At 38.7% G+C, this 13,933-nt stretch overlaps 1 protein-coding gene across 3 annotated transcripts; it reads right to left on the reverse strand.

The window, feature by feature from the left end:
• Positions 1-981: 981 nt before the first annotated feature.
• On the reverse strand, positions 982-13,208 carry LOC128516030 (cysteine protease atg4da-like). Of its 3 annotated transcripts, none has more exons than XM_053490324.1 (11): positions 13,119-13,208; positions 12,023-12,252; positions 11,870-11,953; positions 11,604-11,777; positions 11,235-11,532; positions 11,089-11,150; positions 10,808-10,944; positions 10,634-10,712; positions 10,211-10,287; positions 4,418-4,537; positions 982-4,157 (listed from the first exon to the last, which is right to left on the reverse strand). In XM_053490324.1, exons 1-11 carry the CDS (start codon positions 13,133-13,135, stop codon positions 3,984-3,986), a joined length of 1,452 nt encoding a protein of 483 aa, XP_053346299.1. In that variant the 5' UTR covers positions 13,136-13,208; the 3' UTR covers positions 982-3,983. The 3 variants fall into 3 exon arrangements, with proteins under 3 accessions (XP_053346299.1, XP_053346298.1, XP_053346300.1); XM_053490323.1 differs by having other exon boundaries at positions 10,211-10,290; XM_053490325.1 differs by lacking the exon at positions 13,119-13,208 and adding an exon at positions 12,946-13,078 and having other exon boundaries at positions 10,211-10,290.
• Between the last annotated feature and the right edge of the window lie 725 nt (positions 13,209-13,933).

Here is a 13,933-nt window from a genome sequence, read left to right on the forward strand (position 1 = left end):
GCAGATCTAGTCTAGCTGGGTGCTTAGAGGAACCGGTTAAAGTACGTAAATGATTTGGCAAGAACTGAGAGGATAACTTTGAACATAAGAAAAAGACAAAAATGACATGGGTGAGGCAGCAATGAATTCCTAACATAGTAGTGGAAAAAAAATTATGAAAAATAAGTTAGTTACATTATATAGACAGGTTTAACAGTGCTGTCTATGAATTTACAGTGCATAATGCAGAGCTCCAGAAACTGATGTGTCTAACCCAGAATCTCTACATGTTTTCCATATACTATGTTCAAGTCATTCTGGGACTTTTACATAATCTGCGATTATGTTGCAGTGTATGTTTTGTTCATTAAATAAATAAATAAATAAATAAATAAAACCAAGAGAAAAAAATCTATTAGTTTATCCTAACCAAAACAGACAAAACGCATCATAATCGCCACCTTACGTTTTTTGCAAAATATATTAAAAAATTTTTTGTTTGCATTTTTATCTTAACATGCTAAAATACCACTTTATTCTCACTGCATGTTGTATGTGTCTGTAGGTGTATGCGGACATGAACCTTTTGTTATTTGTAACATAAAATGTTTGACTCGTTGAAAATTACGAGCTTCTGAGCTGTTCGACACTTTGGTGCCATTCAAGTACGCTCACCTAATAATTATAATGTTTCTGACAGTTTCATTCATTGCAGGGTCTTTAGTGTTCCTGGGATAGGTTCCTGTCTCTCCTTTTTTAAATTTCTTTTATTTTGAGCCCAAAGTCAAAAAAGTATTTTCTAAAAATAAACTAGAATTGTGTTTGTAGGTACAAACACATATTACATATTAAAGATTAAATAGATAAGCAATAAGGATAATTTTTTCCTTTTTTTATGAAAGATAAATAAGCACACCTGTAGGTTTTATTTTAGTGTTATTATAGGAAATTAATTACTATACAATACCCTCATAGCAAAGTATAAATTTAACATAGTGATGTTGTAGCAGATTTAATCTGTCAAAGATGGAAATAAAATAGTTTACAGTGGTAATCTTCACCTCACACATTTTCATTCCTCCTTAGTTGTTTTATTCTCTGGAAGGCTTAAAAAATACAACTGCAATCATATCATGTGTTATCAAAAATGCAAAGGGTATGGCCAGAGGTTTTCTAAATACTTTCTCATTGTTATCAGTCACACATATAAAAACTGACAAGTAAAAACAGTTTATAGCTATAGCTTTAGGCTATAACTATAGCTATAGGCTGTTTATAGCTGCAATAATCTACATGAAAATAGGAATTAACCTGTTTTGTAGACATTCCACAACTTTGAATGGATGCATAATGGACAGATGTGCAGGTTTAGAAAGAACATTATTATTTTATAATACGCAGAATCATAGCACTCAGGAGCATTATGAATGGCAAAATAATGATTTTCTATTCAGAAAGCATATAAAGCATCACTGCATGGTTATACTAAAGACAAAAAGACAGAGACACATTTCGACCAAACATACATCGATTAGCCATAACTCTACGGCCACCTGCCTAATATTGAGTAGGATCAATTTTTTGCCACCACAACTGTAATGCACGGTTCTGACTCCCTTCTATTGGAACCAACATTAACCATTCCAGAAATTGAGTTGCAGTAGCTCTTCTATTGGATTAGTCATTATGGGCCTGTCTTCGCTCCCCATGACCCTGTCACTGGTTCACTGGTTTTCCATCCTTCTAATCATTTTGTTAGGTCCTGACCTGAAACATCCCATAAGAGTTGCAGTTTTGGCGTTGCTCTGACCAAGTTATCTAGCCATCACATTTTGTCCATTGTTAAAGTCACTCTAATCCTTATGCTTGCTTATGTTTTCTGCCCACAACACATCTACTTCAGGAAAAAAAAGTTTCACCTGCTGCCGAAAATATCCCACTTACTTACAGCCACCACTGCAACCAGATATTGTAACTGTACACACTGTGAGATGGGCCAAACTGCTACACAACTCCAAACCGGCAGCCTTTGTGGGATAGTCCCGGTCTGCAGTGGTCAGGACCTACAGTACCAATAGGGATTCAAGGAAGGAAAACCAGTAACAGGGGCAAGGCTTACTGATGCACATAGGTAGTAAAGGCTAGCCTGTATAGCCCGATCCATTAGAAAAGCTACTAGAGCTCAAATTGCTGCAAAGGGTAAAGCTGGGTTTGATAGAAAAGTATAACACACAGTGCACTCAAAATTAAGTGGGTGGTTACGTTATAGATTATCAGTGCAAACGTTTTTTTCTTTTTTTTTTGTTTTTTGCTGAATACTGCAGCAGGGTGGACAGGTTTGGTGAACACAGCTATACATTTTGTCATGTAATTACATGACAGGACAGCAGATCGGTCTCAGATGCTTAACGATGCCCTGGTTTCAGTCGAGTAAGAAAAAGCTTCCAGCGTCACGAGTGATGGATATACCGATCAAGTTACACACAAACATACACACACACAAACTTTATCCCTCCTTAACTTCTCGCATTCAGCACACAACTTTCACTTTTGTTCATCACCAAACCCGTTGCATACAACTTCAAGGATAAGGTCATATTTGAAAAAAATATGTTCCTTTTTTTGTTTGAAAAAGTATTTCATAATGTTTTCTAAATATAAATAAAAATTGCAGCGACAGAAATACAACCTTGACTTTAACAAAAACATAAATGGGAGACGAGGACACAAACTAACATGAATCCCCCCAACCCCCCCCCCAAAAAAAAGAATCAGAGACACACATATAAACACACACATACACATGTATACACACAAAGAACAATACACTTTAACTTTTAAAAATACAGTTCACTTATGACTACACTTATGTTAAATATGTACTGTATGAGCCTTATGATACATTTGTATTAGTCTCCACCCACATATTCCTGCCCCATGGTTCCCCTACCAGGGAACAGAGAAACATTGGCCCAGACACTGTCAATTTTGCTCCATGGATGGCTGTGGCCGTAAACTTTTAATCTCATCACATGTTTATTGAGATGATCGGAATTATTGTCCAATTACCACAAACCGGATTCAGAGCACACTAAAAAACTGTTTCTAATGAAACTGAGGATAAAAGTGTAAATATGTACAGTTTAGTATTTAGAGCTTTTAATCAGTGTTGCAGAAAACAAAGCACTTGCTTTATATGTCTATATTGTTGTAGTGTGTTTAATTAAACAGTACGTTTCACTTAAAGTAGATTTAGTCGGTCGAGTCAATCAAGTCAGTAGTTTTCCTTACTTATAACTTACTTTTACACTGAAGCTATGAGGCTAACCCGGGAAGTACTTGAAGCTTACAGCCGATAGGTGAAGGCATACAATGACTATTTAAAAGCTTACGGTCGATAGCTGGAGGCTTATAGTCTCTATCTGAAAGTTTGCTGTTGCTAGTTGAAGGCCCATAGTCCATATGTGAAGGTTGCTGCCGCTAGTTAAAGGTCTACAGTCACTAATTGAAATCTTACAGTCACTAGATTAAGGCTTATAATCTACTGAAGAATTACCGTCACTAGTTGAAGTCTCTATGTGAAGGTCTGCATTCGCTAGTTAAAGGCTTATAGTCTCTATCTGTAGGTCAGGAATCGCTAGTTCAATATGAAAAAAACTTACCTATAAGCCATTAGTCTCTATCTGAAGGTGTACAGTTGCTAGGTGAATGCTTGGAGCTGCTGGTTTAAGGCTTATATTCAAATCTAAAGGTTTACAGTCGCTAGTTGAGAGCTTATAGTTTCTAGCTGGTGCAAGTAGAAGGTTTTTATAGCTGTTACTTTGAAGCTTACAGTCGCTATAGATAAAAGCTTATGGTTTCTGGTTAATGACTGCAAGTCACCTTTAGGATCTACAAAACCCTGTTTCTAAACCCTGAGCAAGTGCCTGACGCGTAGAAATCTGATCAGAAATGTGCTTAAATAAATATTCTAATTTCATTAACAAATTGTGACTGAGCAAGCTTTACAACAGCACAAATTCGTCCATGCTGCTCCGCTTACTCCTTCGTCTTCCTTGGTCTCTGGGGAGGACAGGTACTCCTGGGTCAAAGGTCAACTCCAGCTGTTCATGCTGGTCCTGCCCACTGCCCTCCACGAAGGTGAAGATGGGATACGTGTCTGTGGATGAGGTCAGAGTCTAGAGGAGGATAAAGAATGAAGAAGAATTTTTTTTTAGAAAGTATGTAAGCAGTCAGACAAAATGATAAAATAATGTACAAATTGCAACATTTCCAAATAATAAAATACATTAATAAAACTAAATAGCTATACAAAATAGCAAATTAAAGAATAAGAAACACTAATTTCCTAATTTCCCTTATGACACCGCCCTTTTTTTCAAAAAGTTACTTAATTAAATGTGCATGTGATTCTGTGTGTATGTACTTCCATAGTTACCGTGGTGACTTCGGAGCGGAGCGTGTCGAAATCCCTCTTGCTCTTAGCATAAAATCCCAGAGTGCAGCTTGGGTCCATGCGGTGAAACGGCAGCTTCCTCGCCGTCTTACAGTGAAACGACTGCAAACATATAGCACCATACAGTATACTGTAACCATAACAATGGTAGCTGGTATCACTAACTAACTAGTCCTGCTTCCTCTCTGGATTAGGTTAATTTTCATAGCAATGCAGATAAAAAGATTAGTTGGTGTAACTCCTGTGATGATGCAGTTCTTTGATTTTAGTGTAGATTTGAGGACAGAAAATTAAGAGGCTGTGAGTTATCTTGTGCTGCAACAATCAAAGTCGAGTGCCACTTCATATTCAAGAACACGTTTGGAGAATGCACATGCTGTTATTTTTTTTCTGCTTGTTTTACAACCTAATTTTTATTTAACTTTCAAAGTTCAAAGTTCTACTGTAAGCATCCACCAAATAGACATAGGAGTAAAAAAAATAATATATATATATATATATATATATATATATATATATATATATATATATATATACACACACACACACACACACACACACACACACACACAGGTCTTTCTAAAAAAATTAGCATATTGTGAAAAAGTTCATTATTTTTTGTAATGTACTGATAAACATTAGACTTTCATATATTTCAGATTCATTACATACAACTGAAGTAGTTCAAGCCTTTTAATTATTTTAATATTGATGATTTTGTCATACAGCTCAGGAAAACCCAAAATTCTTAGCTCAAAAAATTAGCATATCATGAAAAGGTTCTCTAAACGAGCTATTAACCTAATCATCTGAATCAACTAATTAACTCTAAACACCTGCAAAAGATTCCTGAGGCTGCACAACGAGAAGAGGTGACCAGACCCTGAGGAAGATTGTGGAGAAGGACCGATTCCAGACCTTGGGGGACCTGCGGAAGCAGTGGACTGAGTCTGGAGTAGAAACATCCAGAGCCACCGTGTACAGGCGTGTGCAGGAAATGGGCTACAGGTGCCGCATTCCCCAGGTCAAGCCACTTTTGAACCAGGAACAGCGGCAGAAGCGCCTGACCTGGGCTACAGAGAAGCAGCACTGGACTGTTGCTCAGTGGTCCAAAGGACTTTTTTCGGATGAAAGCAAATTTTGCATGTCATTCGTTTGGAGGAAGACTGGGGAGAGGGAAATGCCAAAATGCCTGAAGTCCAGTGTCAAGTACCCAAATTCAAAAATTCAAATTTTATTTGTCACATACACAAACATACACAGTACGAAATGTAGTGAAATGCATTATACGACTGCCATTGACCCTAAAAGAGAGTTAAATTTTACAAATAAGAAATAAATATGAATAAAAGAAATACGATAGAAATTAAATTAAAAAATTAAATTAAACTAGGAAAAATAGAACTAAAAATAAAAATAGAAATGTGCTAGGAAAAAAAAATAGAACTAGAAATAAAAATAGAAATATGATGTACAAAATAGAAATATACTGTGCAAATTGAAATATACTGTACGGTGTGTGCAAATATGCATAGAGCAAAGTGTCTTAGTGCAGAGGTTATTAAAGTGTCTTTGTGCACTGGTCCAGGATGTAAACGTAAAACTGTAAAATGTAGTGTAGTTGTGAAGGTAGGTGTGCAAGGTTATTAAAGTGTCTTTGTGCAATGGTCCAGGATGTAACGTACGACATGTAGTGTATATATGAAGGAAGGTGAGCGTGTAATTGTCCATAGTGTTCATGGATGTAAGAAGATTGATAGATTTGACCAATTATGAAAATATTGTGTAGTTCTGCATAGTGGTGTGGTTGTGGTTGAGAGACCTTATCGCCTGCGGGAAGAAGCTCCTCCTCAGTCTCTCTGTGTTGGCCTTCAAGGAGCGGAATCGCTTCCCAGACCGCAACAGAGTAAACAGTCCGTTATTTGGGTGGCTGAGGTCCTTCACGATCTTCCTGGCCTTGGTCACAAGTCACACTACCCACAGTCAGTGATGGTCTGGGGTGCCATGTCAGCTGCTGGTGTTGGTCCACTGTGTTTTATCAAGGGCAGGGTCAATGCAGCTAGCTATCAGGAGATTTTAGAGCACTTCATGCTTCCATCTGCTGAAAAGCTTTATGGAGATGAAGATTTCATTTTTCAGCACGACCTGGCACCTGCTCACAGTGCCAAAACCACTGGTAAATGGTTTACTGACCATGGTATTACTGTGCTCAATTGGCCTGCCAACTCTCCTGACCTGAACCTATAGAGAATCTGTGGGATATTGTAAAGAGAAAGTTGAGAGACGCAAGACCCAACACTCGGAATAAGCTTAAGGCCGCTATCGAAGCATCCTGGGCCTCCATAACACCTCAGCAGTGCCACAGGCTGATTGCCTCCATGCCACGCCGCATTGAAGCAGTCATTTCTGCAAAAGGATTCCCGACCAAGTATTGAGTGCATAACTGAACATAATTATTTAAAGGTTGACTTTTTTTGTGTTAAAAACACTTCTTTTATTGGTCGGATGAAATATGCTAATTTTTTGAGATAGGAATTTTGGTTTTTTTATGAGCTGTATGCCAAAATCATCAATATTAAAACAATTAAAAGGCTTGAACTACCTCAGTTGTGTGTAATGAATCTGAAATATATGAAAGTCTAATGTTTATCAGTACATTACAGAAAATAATGAACTTTATCACAATATGCTAATTTTTTGAGAAGGACCTGTATATATATATATATATATATATATATATATATATATATATATATATATACACACACACTCACCTAAAGGAATTTTAGGAACACCACACTAATACGGTGTTTGACCCCCTTTCGCCTTCAGAACTGCCATTCTACGTGGCATTGATTCAACAAGGTGCTGAAAGCATTTTTTAGATATTGTTGGCCAATATTGATAGGATAGCATCTTGCAGGAGATTTGTGGGATGCACATCCAAGGCACGAAGCTCCCATTCCACCACATCCCAAAGATGCTCTATTGGGTTGAGATCTGGTGACTGTGGGGGCCATTTTAGTACAGTGAACTTATTGTCATGTTCAAGAAACCAATTTGAAATGATTCAAGCTTTGTGACATGGTGCATTATCCTGCTGGAAGTAGCCATCAGAAGATGGGTACATGGTTATCATAAAGGGATGGACATGGTCAGGAAAAAAAGCTTAGGTAGCCCGTGGCATTTAAACGATGCCCAATTGGCACTAAGGGGCCTAAAGTGTGCCAAGAAAACATCCCCCACACCATTACACCACCACCACTACCAGCCTGCACAGTGGTAACAAGGCATGATGGATCCATGTTCTCATTCTGTTTACGTAGATTCTGCAAATTCTGACTCTACCATTTGAATGTCTTAACAGAAATCAAGACTCATCAGACCAGGCAACATTTTTCCAGTCTAAAACTGTCTAATTTTGGTGAGCTCGTGCAAATTGTAGCCTCTTTTTTCTATTTGTAGTGGAGATGAGTAGTACCCGGTGGGGTCTTCTGCTGTTGTAGCCCATACGCCTCAAGGTTGTGCGTGTTGTGGCTTCACAAATGCTTTGCTGCATACCTCGTTTGTAACGAGTGGTTATTTCAGTCAAAGTTGCTCTTCTATCAGCTTGAATCAGTCGGTCCATTCTCCTCTGACCTCTAGCATCAACAAGGCATTTTCGCCCACAGAACTGCCACATACTGGATGTTTTTTCCCTTTTCACACCATTCTTTGTAAACACTAGAAATGGTTGTGTGTGAAAATTCCATTAACTGAGCAGATTGTGAAATACTCAGACCGGCCCATCTGGCACCAACAACCATGCCACGCTCAAAATTGCTTACATCATCTTTCTTTCCCATTCTGACATTCAGTTTGGAGTTCAGGAGATTGTCTTGACCAGGACCACACCCCTAAATGCATTGAAGCAACTGCCATGTGATTGGTTGATTAGATAATTGCATTAATGAGACATTGAACAGGTGTTCCTAATATTCTTTTAGGTGAGTGTATATAATATATATATACATACATACAACAAAACATTTATGACATACAACAAAATATTTATGACATTTGTTCGAATGTGTGATAGTATATTTGGGGCAGCAATGCTAGACAAGGTGTAAAGTAGACAAGCAAGAACCTTACGACTAAAATATAAAGCCATTTATACTTACACAAATGTATATACACAATCGTACAGTATGATGGAGATAGATCAGTAAAGAAAGGACGCCTGTCCAGGACAGTATCCAAAATCGTATTTTTGTGCTCAATTAAGGTATCATCATGGCTGATCATCATCACAACACGAGGATGCAGCTAAAGTGTGCTGAAGCCATGCATCATTAACCATCACAACAGCACAACATTGAGTGTGATACTCCACAAACACCATTTACTATCACCAAATTATGATTTTTTTTTCTTTATTTAACCAGTAATTTTGCTCCACCAACACATATCCTTCCTTGTCTGGCAAAACTAATAACCGCAACTGGCAATTACAATAATTGTCAGTCACTAACTGTTGCTAACAGGGGTGAAAGTAGGTTTAAATTCTTACTGGTACTACATAGCCAAAAGGTGAGGAGAATAAACCATGGAAGTCGTGGATAGTCCTGTAAATCATTTAACCTTCCCCTTACAATCCCACATATTCCGCTTCAGAATATCAGCTCCATTAACTTACGGGTTCTGGGTTAAAATCCCAAATCCCAAATAAAATCTAGTGCGCTATGTAGGGTGTCCACACACCAAGTAGTGCCCTTGATCTGGGGTTAGAAAGGGATTTGGGATTCAAGCTTGTGTTAGAAGATAGTTAGCATTTTGGAAGGCAGCTGCTCTCTCCTCAGTACTGCGGACCGTACAGATCTACATTCACCCATTATTAGTGTAATTAACCACTGTGATGTGGAGAGATACATATAGGTAATGAACCCAGTAATGTTACTGTCTATTATCACCACTCATGGAATTCCTCTCATTCATATAGATTGCTTAGTCTAAACTAGTGGTCACTAAACTTTTTTCCTGCGGCTAAGATGAAATGATGACGAGACGTCACGGATATCAATGAACAGCGACACTGACGAAATCAGCATGCAATATTGCTGATGGGACGAGACTAAAATGTGGTTTAAAAAAATAAAAACTAATAAAACATGTCTTTATTTTCATCATAACTTAATTTTCGTCACAATCCGCTGCAATACAGTGTTTATTCATTATGCCACGAGCAGCAGTGTTTCCCAGGTCACGGTGTGCGCAGTGATGGGATGATACAAGCTCAGTCTCCTTTAACTCTTTGCCATCACAGCAGTATTACTCGAGACAAAGAGAAGAGATGATATTTGGGCCCATTTTTATGAGGCAGCGTACACAGCTTGAATCAAACTTGATTCATGCAAACACACATGAAACACTGGCATAATACTTACGGGTTCCTCTGACTAAAACTAGAGTTTTAATCGACTAAAACTTGACTAAACAAAAATAGGATAAGATTGACTGAATATGATAAAAACTAACAGGGACATTTTTCCCGGGACTAAGACTACAGTTGATAATAGCTGCAAAAATTAACACTAGTCTGAACTAACTTTCGTTAAGATCCAGAGATTTACGAGTCATGTATGTTTTTGCCAAACAAGCAAAGGTTTTGCGTTGGTTCACACGGAACAAAAACACTATTGTTTTTCTTTTATTTATTATTTCCTTCCTTCCATTTTTTAAGGACTCTGTACAGACCTATTAAATGTTTTGGATTCAGAATGTCTTGTTCCATACCTCTAAGGGGAAGTTGGGCTGAGAGACATCTACAGCAGCCTGACAGAAATGAGGATCCAAATACAGCAGCTGATCATCTGCTTAAAGCGGAAAAAAACATGCACTTTGACATCAGATTTTCATGATCATGTAACCATTATGAATGTCCAGATTTTCCCCCACAATAAGACACTCTGGGCTATAAACCCTCAGCCCCAGACTAAACTTTAAATGAAATAGAAACAAGCTCAACATGGCATAGCTTTCAATTCAGCGCCCTCTGCTGGTGGAGTCCATGGTTGGCTTCCCTGAGCATTGCTGAAGTTCAGCATTGATGTCTTGATTGTAATGTTTCTGTCAATTCTTCATGACTTATGTCTTGATAATAATAATAATTAAAAACATGCATCAGCTAATTTTAAAAAACATGTTTTTCTCACTCACCCTGAAACCCAACAAAGTACAGTGAGTGCTTCGGCTTTCCTCCGATTATTCCCACACAGCACTTCAGCTGAAGCAGCCTCTTAAGGATTGAGCAAAGAAAACATCAACAGGACTGTGTGTAAGTATGTGTGAGCATGGGTGAGCGTGGGTGAAAATGTGCGAGAGTGTCCATACCTTCACATATGGGATATACGCAGGGTTAAGCGTATCTCCGCCCAGTCTCACAGGCACCAGGATAATCACGGAGCGAAATCTCACCATAAGCTCGTCCTGATGTTTCTTGCATACCCTCATCACATCGGTCACATACACTACACGCACAAAGACACTTTTTCTCTCTTGAGTTCTTAGAAGTGGCTTTAAATAAAACTTGATATAAAAACTGTTTATGTCTACTGAAGAGGGGTGGTGGTAGGGAGATAGATAGACAGATAGAGTTAGTTAGTTAAACTCACCAGTGCAGTCTTGAGCGACATACACAGCCAGGTCACTGACTTCAGATGACTCTACTGCCTTCCTGTAACCATACACACACAACCCTTATAGCAGGACGCATTATAAAATAAGGCAAAAAATGTCCCTTGTTGCCGTCGTGTCTTACCGCAGCATGTGAGCGGCAACAGAGGGCCCGTACCAGTCACCCGCTCGTTGCCCTGAAGACTGCCCCAACTCAACGAGCCGATGCAGGCCAAACGGAGCGGACGGCGTGTCCCCAAACCACGCAACCAGACGACGGTGTCCAATCTCCTGCCCATGCTCAACCTCATCCAGTATGGCACCCTCACTCCGCCTCCTCTGACCCCCCTTCTGGCTCCGTCCCAAACCCAGCACAAGGGGTCGAGAGGTTCTGAGCTCCAAGTCGTCTCTGGTCTTTTGCTGAGTTCCAGGCCATATCCAGTCTGAGAGTAGAAGAGCATGTGCACAATAAGTGCGAGTGTGTGAAAAAATGTTTCAAAGAGCATGTGTGTACCTGAAGGCATCGTGTGTAGCACTAGTGCTTGTGCAAGCAGCATCTGGGCAGAGCGTAACGTGCAGCCCCATCCACTGTCTGAGGTCAGAGATGATCCGTGCAATGAGGAGAAGCCTCTCCTGTAGGTCATCCAGAACAGAGACGAGAACACACACCGGAACAGCTGCCTCTCATCTAACACAAACACACACACACACAATTTTTAAAGGTGTTCTATGTATGTGTATGTAGATGTTTGTTTGTAGATGTGTATGTGTGAGACACACCTTCATGACCAAGGTGGTATGTGTGACCCAGCATACACACAGAAGAGTTTTTACTCAGACGAGGTTTAGTTTTCAGAGTCCAGCCTGAAATATACATAGCTCAGTAAAACACACACACACCATGTTCAAACCATAGGACAGGTTGACACACACCTCCGTACTTCACACTGTTCCATGCTGACACAAGTCTGCTCTTCAGCCTGGGTTTGTCCTTCACTGCCTCTGAGGAGTTTGTGAGCTCTGATGAGTGTGGGTAGTTCGAGGGTCCGGGGTGAGGCACAAATTCAAATGACTCCAGGTCTTCTGTGGAGTTAACTTCATCAGAGGTCACAGAGGTCATCATGTTGCGTTGCTGGAACTGTTCACCATGGCAATCTGAGAACCTGTATCCAACCAGATAAAAAAATAAAAAACATGCATTTTTCGGCTGCTCCAGGTGAGGGGCCACCACAGAGAACCATCCTATCCACAAACAACTTTGGCACAGGTTTTAGGCCGGATGCCCTCCCTGATGAAACCCTCCCATTTTATCCGGGCATGGGGCTGGCACTGCATCCACTGTGTTGAGTACTCCAGCCACTGGATGCACTGCCGGTCCCAAGAAACAAAATAATAAGAAACAAAGAGATTATTTTTAACCTACTTTCCTTTGAAAATGTCACAACAGTTATAGCACTAGTAGTCACGGTCATATTGATTTCATTCTATACATGTTATATTTTGCAATCTGACCACATACAGTAAGCATATGAGCGACATCTGGTTAACCGGATCACAATGGAAAAGAGGTGGTTTAACCATCTTGTGTTATACATAGTAGATTATATCAATCTTTATTGTGTTTAAAATAAAAAAATATATATTCTTCTAGTTTATGCATGCAAAACTAAACAGAAGCTTAGGCTTCAAAAAAATATGAGAATATTAGCAGTGTCCCAAACAAACAGGTGTTATATGTGGTAATAATTTTAAAATATATACAATAATTTAATGTATTTTATGTTTAATACTGGCAGAAACGTTAACCAAACCAACACCTAAACAGACATTAATCAATGTAGTGATTGATGGCTCACCTGGCTTACAGAATGATTAGAATGTTTACAACTGTACACAACTTCTAATGCTGAAGAATAAAACAAACACAGTAAGGAGGTTTAACTTTCCGGTCAAGTCATCCAACTTCCTGTAGACAGGATGCACGCCCCAACAGCCAAATATCAGATATACTATTAGACTTTACACTTACCGTGAATATATTCGCATTATAAAACATTGTTTTTTTTAATGATTCTTTAGGGATTATGATTCCCGCTTCATAACAGACGCTAAAACTTTATGATATACCTTCTAGTTCCTGTTTACTCCGCTCTTCACCTGGCAACGCAGGACGTATCGCGCAGCTGATTGGCTGAGACTGGACACGTCACAGGCAAGGAAGCCAATCAGAGACGCTCAAATGGAGGTTAAAGCCGGAAATAAAATCTGGTTCTCATAATAATAATAATACATATCTAAAAAGTGTTATTAGGTTCAGCTTTCAAGATGTAAATTTTAAATAAAAAGATGTATGCACTAATAAATAAAGAAATAAATGCATAACAACTTTTAGTTGTAACCCCAAAATTTCGTTAGTATACAAATGTAATTCATTATTGCAATTAAATAATTTAAACTACATTAATACAGTGTGTAAAATATGATGTAAATATATAAATATGAAACTTTTGTAAAATATATTGTAAGTGTAGAAAATAAAACTTTCTGTAAAATAAAATATTAAATATTAACTTTCTGTACGATTTTTTTTTTTAAACCGCCTCTTAGTGTCTAAGCTGTGATTGGTGGATCGCCATGTCAATCAACTGTGGCGCGCTAACGTTGACACGCGCCTCAGATCTCCATGTCAATAACTAGCTGAGTGAGGAATCAGTCAGTTTGAGCGCTAAGGCGATTTTTAATGGCTGTGTTTTTAAAAAGATTAATGTTCCAGCTGTCGAAAGAACGAGGTAAGTGATGAGGTAAGAAATGTGAATAAAACCAGTGGTAATGTTAGTATTAAAT

The sequence above is a fragment of the Clarias gariepinus genome, chromosome 28 (genome assembly GCF_024256425.1).
Source record: "Clarias gariepinus isolate MV-2021 ecotype Netherlands chromosome 28, CGAR_prim_01v2, whole genome shotgun sequence".
Lineage (NCBI taxonomy): Eukaryota > Metazoa > Chordata > Actinopteri > Siluriformes > Clariidae > Clarias > Clarias gariepinus.

What these genes read in the sequence shown, in the direction of transcription:
- LOC128516030 (XM_053490323.1), bottom strand. An exon ending in ATACCACCTTGGTCATGAAG is followed by an intron (nt 11,778 to 11,869) that starts GTGTGTCTCACA and finishes TGTTTGTGTTAG; the next exon opens with ATGAGAGGCAGCTGTTCCGG. An exon ending in AGCCCAACTTCCCCTTAGAG is followed by an intron (nt 4,538 to 10,210) that starts GTATGGAACAAG and finishes ATATGTTTGCAG; the next exon opens with TCGTTTCACTGTAAGACGGC.